Consider the following 6000-nt stretch of genomic DNA (forward strand, 5'->3'; position numbering starts at 1 on the left):
GTACAGTTCACAAATATGTTTTAAACATCGTTTTACTTATTTAGTATGTTTTCTACATCTATTTCTTTGTGTTCATATGTTCTTTATTTAATTATTATTTCCTAAATAAATCTTTTATATCTTGCAGCTGATTTTGGCTCTGCGTCATTTGTATCCCCAGCCAACTCATTTGTAGGGACACCGTACTGGTAAATTTAATTGCTTAAAGTTTTAATTCAAGTTTAGCTCAGTATTATAAAAGTTTTGAAGTATATTCATGGGGTGTCATCACATAATCAGTCTTTGTACCATACATGTTGACATATTTACAGTAGATGGATGATATTGAATACTTTCCTAGGTTTAGTACAACCAGACTAAGATCATTTAGAATAAAGTTGTCTGAAAACATACTTTAGAAAAGAGGCTTAATTTGTCATGACACATTTTATGTATTTCCTATATGCGATGTGCTCCTACAAAATGTTGAATTAATTATATTTTTTAATACTAAGACACTTGAGTTTCTCCCATGAGCCATTTTGAGAGGGTTTTTGAATGTCTGATATAGCTATGACAACCCTTTGTGCTAATAGATACATTTCGCTAGGTTGGTCACATGGTGTATAGTGGGTATCGATTGTAAACATGCAGTGCAAGTGACGCTTGATGATAGGAATACTCATGGATTCTTCAGAGTGAATGTTGGTTAGAATGCCAGTAACTATACCAAATTGATTGGAAATCAAAATTGAGAGTTTTGCTATGATGGTTTGATGCTCCATAAAATAATAGCCCCAAACATCAAGATTTTTTTGAGAAATGGTAGGGGTGAGCCCCTGCATGTCTACGGCCTGTTTAGGTATGCACGAGAGTCTTCGATCTGCGAACTCCAACTTTGACATGCTACGATTTCTAGGCTAGCTTAGGTTTACAAAGGATCTCATAAATTCAAAAGCATACAAAGCACATTGAATGCTAAAATAAGTAAATAAACACTATTTTGAAAGACCATACTGCCTTTACTTGCCAGTTACTTCTTCACTTTAATAGTGGGCGAATGTTTGCAAAACCATAACATTACTTTTTCCTATACTTTAACACTGATCCACTGTAAATTCTCCATGGTAATACCCACTATATGTCACATGACCGGCTGTAAACAAACATGACTCTTTGGATATGCCATCCACGTAGTCTAAGAAACAATGTCTTTAAAATTTGAATGAATTGTTATTATAGGATGGCTCCGGAGGTTATTTTAGCAATGGATGAGGGGCAATATGAGGGCAAGGTTGACATTTGGTCTTTAGGAATAACATGTATTGAACTTGGTGAGTACATTCATTTAATCTTGATTCACACACAATTAAAACAATAATTGAAGGTAGTATAGAACATTCTTAGTAGACAGTTTTTGTAAAAGAATCAAAAAGAACATGTTAGTGATTGGTCTACCCTTATGTAATGTAATATAGTTGGACTTGATATAGCGCACAGGTGGGCAAAGTGGGGCCCGCGGCCGCTTGAGTCCCTACAGTGATTTTTTGTGGCCCGCGAAAATGAATTAAAAACCCTATGTGTGTGGCCCGCCAAGAAACATTGGCTAGAGAACACCTTGTTTTTTAAGGCTCGACACTGATCATATTTAAAAAGTAACGTTAAAACTCAGAATAAAATGGTGTGAAAGCAGTGCTTGGAGGTTTTTGGAAGGTCACCGGAAATATAAAAGTTTGGGTGCGACACTTGGTGTTAAATTGAAAATTTACTTTGGCCCTCTGACCGATTTTTATGGCCACCCCCAATATAGTGCATTATATCAAAGTCTCAGTGCTCTTAAAAATGATAAAAATTATTTTTAAAAAAGCAACCTATTATAACCAAGAAACTATTTGAATGCAGAGTGAATAGACTAAGTGCTCTGTTTTGGAGGATTTTTTTAATGCAATATAAACTATTTTGGTAGTTAAAATAGATTGTTCATAATGTCACTATCGTAGAAAAAAAATTGTAAATAAAGATTTATAGATTGAATGGAGGCTCATAACTGCTCTCAGGTGGTTCATTATTGAGATATGTTCATTGTTTAAAAGACTACTTTCTGCGATTCAACAATTTTAAAATGTTAGTATTAATTGCACATCAAGAAAATATTTACCTTAATCGTTGTTTTGAAAATTTGAATTATGAAGTACATAAAAATATAAATATGTATATTAATCTCCTAAATAAGTAGATGTCAATTTAAAATAACCAGTTTATATTTCACATGGCCATTTGCCCAGTATTGTATAATGTTGTTAAAAACAAAGAAAAGTTTAAGGATATTTTATGTGGTACTTTTTCCCCACCAGCGGAGCGCAAGCCACCACTATTCAACATGAACGCTATGAGTGCATTATACCACATAGCGCAGAATGACCCACCAACGCTTAGCTCTGAAACCTGGTCACATGAATTTAGGAATTTTGTTGAAAGGTGTCTTGCAAAAGATCCTGAGCAAAGGCCATCTGCAGAGCAATTACTAAGGGTGAGTAGTCACACATCGCAATGTTCTATTCTGATAGGATTTTTGTTTGTAATGTTTAGAGGCATGATAGACTGAGCCGTCGTAATAATGCCTGTCTTACAGATTTTCCAATATCATTTTGTATGAATTTGTCTGTTAATTGGTAAATAGAGTTTTAGTAAGGTATGTAAAGCAAAGATAATATGAAATACAAGAAGCAAAAATATTGGCCCTATGAACTCTTGATTTAACAAACTGCCAACTAAGCTAAATTGTTAATTTTGTTAATAGGTATACACAATAAAAACTTTTATGTGCTAATTTTCTTTATCTTTCCACATTTACAGCATCCTTTTATTATTAGAGATAGAAATAACAATGTTATATGTGAACTGATTGAAAGAACGAAAACAGCCGTACGCGAATCAGATAATCTCAACTACAGAAAAATGTTGAAGTTAGTGATGACACCGAGTATAGCGCCCTCTCCGAAGGATGAGAACAGTGAAGAGGAGTCAGATAGTGTAAGTTGATAACTGTATAAAATGATAATAATTGTGTTTTTATCTTTTTGTGAGTATCTTGCAGTTGTACTGTATTTCAGAACAGCTCTGTTTATGTTAGTTACTGTAATTAAATTATTTTGGTCTTCCATTTTTCTCACAAGCTACTTGCCATCTTTTAGCTAGTGGCTTTTAACAGCGCTATGTATTTAGTAGATAAGAGTTCATCAAATTCTTAAACCAGATTTATGTCCTTATTTTGATATTTTAATGTTAAAACCAAAATAATTAAGTGCTTTTACAGAGGTTGCAAATATGGATTTTTTGTTGATAATAAAAATAAAGATTTATAAAAAAAAAGTTATGGAAAATAAATATAGTCTTGAACCACAAAATTTAAAGAAATAACTAAGTTATATGGTGACCTATAAATACTTTGAACATCAAAAGCTGTTAATGTATTAGAACATGTGTAGGTTTATTAATTATACAATTGAACTTGAATTGAAAAATTGTTGCATTTCGATAAAACTTGACTTACAGATCATTAATTAATGGAAAACACAACAATTTGGCATGTAAAATAAGATTAACTTAGAAACTGTTTGACTTGGGCTAAGTCAACTTAGGTACGTTTAACTGTATTGAGATCTGGTGTGTTTTCCTTAGCAAGAGGAGGCTCCCCAGACGGGTAGTGTGAGTAGTCAGCAGAGTTTACCAGAGAGTTTTAAGAACAGCAGTAAGAATAGCAGTGTCACAAGTATTCCAGGGGAACCAGCCCCAGAAGAGCCTATGCCTCCTACCGTACAGCCAACGATGAACACGTCTAATGTAAGATTATAGTTTATTTATTATTTTATTATATTTATTTGTATTTTAATGCAAATGTCACACACTTGTCTTGAGTTTGTCAATCGGAGATTATTAATTATTAATTATAAATTGCATGTTAGACATGCCATATTCCTATTATCAATCATTACCTCTATCAGTAAAGGAAATAAAAGTATGCCTGACGTAGCGCGGGAGATGCATTCATCATTGTGAAGATAGCCTTTAGGTATCTGACAAATACCTTTTGTATGGGCGGCCAATTGGGTCGTTCATTGTGCAATAAATCTTGGACACGCTTAAATCAATGGTGGCTCCAGAATTTCGCCCACAGTTGGTCTAATGCATCGTATAAGGGGTCAAAACCAAGGGGCTGCCTGGAGCTCGGTTAGGGTCCTGAAATATAATCCCTGGTGGGTTTCATTTGGAGAGATTTTTTTGGTTTAGGATGCCCCTAAAATTGTGCTTGTAGATTGGCAATATTAGGGATTGGCAATCGCAATAACTTAATTTCGATCGGTAACTTAATGCTGACTATGGAGGTCCATGGAGGTTTATCCGATGCGAGAAATACCCCTCAACCCCTGCTGGTGTCACTGTTGGCTTCAGTGGCTATTCTTTACATGCCATCTATAATTATGTATCTTTGTTCCAATGATCTTGTAATAATGTAGAGTAAAATATAAGTAACAATATTTTGATAACTATCAAGTTTCATGTACGCATTATATATTTAATGAACATGTAATGATGAGCAAAAAGAATTGATATGGAATAATTTTGAGAAAACAAGCATTATTAATTAATTAGTTCTGATAACTCACATTGGTATTAAAGATAATTTTTATCATAAATTGTATTATTTGAATACTCTAAACACATTTTATTTATAATGATACTAAATAATACTAATAATTGTTCTCATTTAAAGAGAAACATTTTTACTGTACAATTACTGTATAATGTTATTAATTATGAATTATTTGAATTATATTTTTGTTGAAAACATCTTCTCCAACAGTCAACAAATAATGTAGCAAAATCTAAACATCTAGAACGTGATGAACATTTCAAGACAATCCGTACAACCACACTCGTTAACAAGCAAGCTAACGAGCATAAACAAAATGAATTACGGGTTCAATTCCAAGGCTACAAGGAGTTGCGCAAACAGCACCGTAAGCAGCTGCAGATGTTGGAATCGCGTCTTCGTCAGGAGATGTCTGAACTGAAGCAAAGACTGGATAAGGAATTTGAGCAGTTTATCCAATGCAATGCTAAAGATATGGAAAAACTCATGTCAAAACATACTTCAGATAAAGATAGGAAGGTAAGCTGAACATGATCAATAACAAGTTTTTCTCTTGCCATTTACAAAACAATTAAAATGCAGTAAATTTTTTCTTTCAAAGTTGATTTTTTATGCTATGTAAATCTAAGTTGTCACAGGAATTAGTGGGTATTGGTTTCCAGGCCGGGAGGAGGGGTTGTCAGACATTAACCCCAGTTGGTCACTAGTAGTAGCTTCCCTTACCTACAGGTTTTTACATACCTCATGGCAGGCCGGCTTATGGCCTAGCTAGCCTACGCCTTGTCACAAACATGTCTTGAGTTTGACAATCGGAGATTTCAAACAAAGCAATCATAAAATGCATGTTAGATATACCATATTTCTAGTATCAATTATTACCTCAATCAGTAAAAGAAATAAATGAGTGCCTAACAGAGCGCGGGAGATGCAATCATCATTGTAAAGATAGCCTTTAGGTATCTGACAAATACCTTTCATATGGGTGGCCAACTAGGTCCTTTTAATGTAAAACTGAGCAACAATGCTAAATATTTAGTTAGTTATTAGGGAGAGCATCCAAATCACATTATTTTGGAAATTTGAAGGTTTTAGACTAATACCTGAATGCCCCTCCTCTATGCCACTAATGTATATTGATAATGATGATACTGTAATTAACATTTTATCAATTTTTAGTTTCTATGCATGTAATGCAATAGGAACTATTGTAATCACTCTGTCACATTTCTTTTGTTTTTTATTGTGTGTAGTATGTGTGTGCGTATGTGTGTAGACATTTATGCAAATGCGCATGCGTCAAAGAAAAGGTTTTCCGACATTTTGTTTTACATCGCGATGCGAAGTTCGATGTGGATTTTCTGTAGAGT

General features: G+C 33.9%; 1 protein-coding gene across 2 annotated transcripts in view; it reads left to right on the plus strand.

Annotated features, from left to right (window-relative positions):
• LOC117113059 (serine/threonine-protein kinase TAO1-like) overlaps positions 1–6000 on the plus strand; it is a gene marked incomplete in the record, with an annotated part of 35148 nt that overhangs the window by 20897 nt on the left and 8251 nt on the right. For both annotated transcript variants that reach the window (XM_033256287.1, XM_033256289.1), the window contains 6 exon segments: positions 128–188; positions 1222–1313; positions 2334–2509; positions 2836–3012; positions 3661–3822; positions 4844–5152. In XM_033256287.1, coding sequence (XP_033112178.1) covers positions 128–188; positions 1222–1313; positions 2334–2509; positions 2836–3012; positions 3661–3822; positions 4844–5152 — 977 coding nt within the window.

This window comes from Anneissia japonica, unplaced genomic scaffold, assembly GCF_011630105.1.
Source record: "Anneissia japonica isolate Jap-2015-1 unplaced genomic scaffold, ASM1163010v1 scaffold288039_len1115542_cov189, whole genome shotgun sequence".
In the NCBI taxonomy this organism is placed as follows: domain Eukaryota; kingdom Metazoa; phylum Echinodermata; class Crinoidea; order Comatulida; family Comatulidae; genus Anneissia; species Anneissia japonica.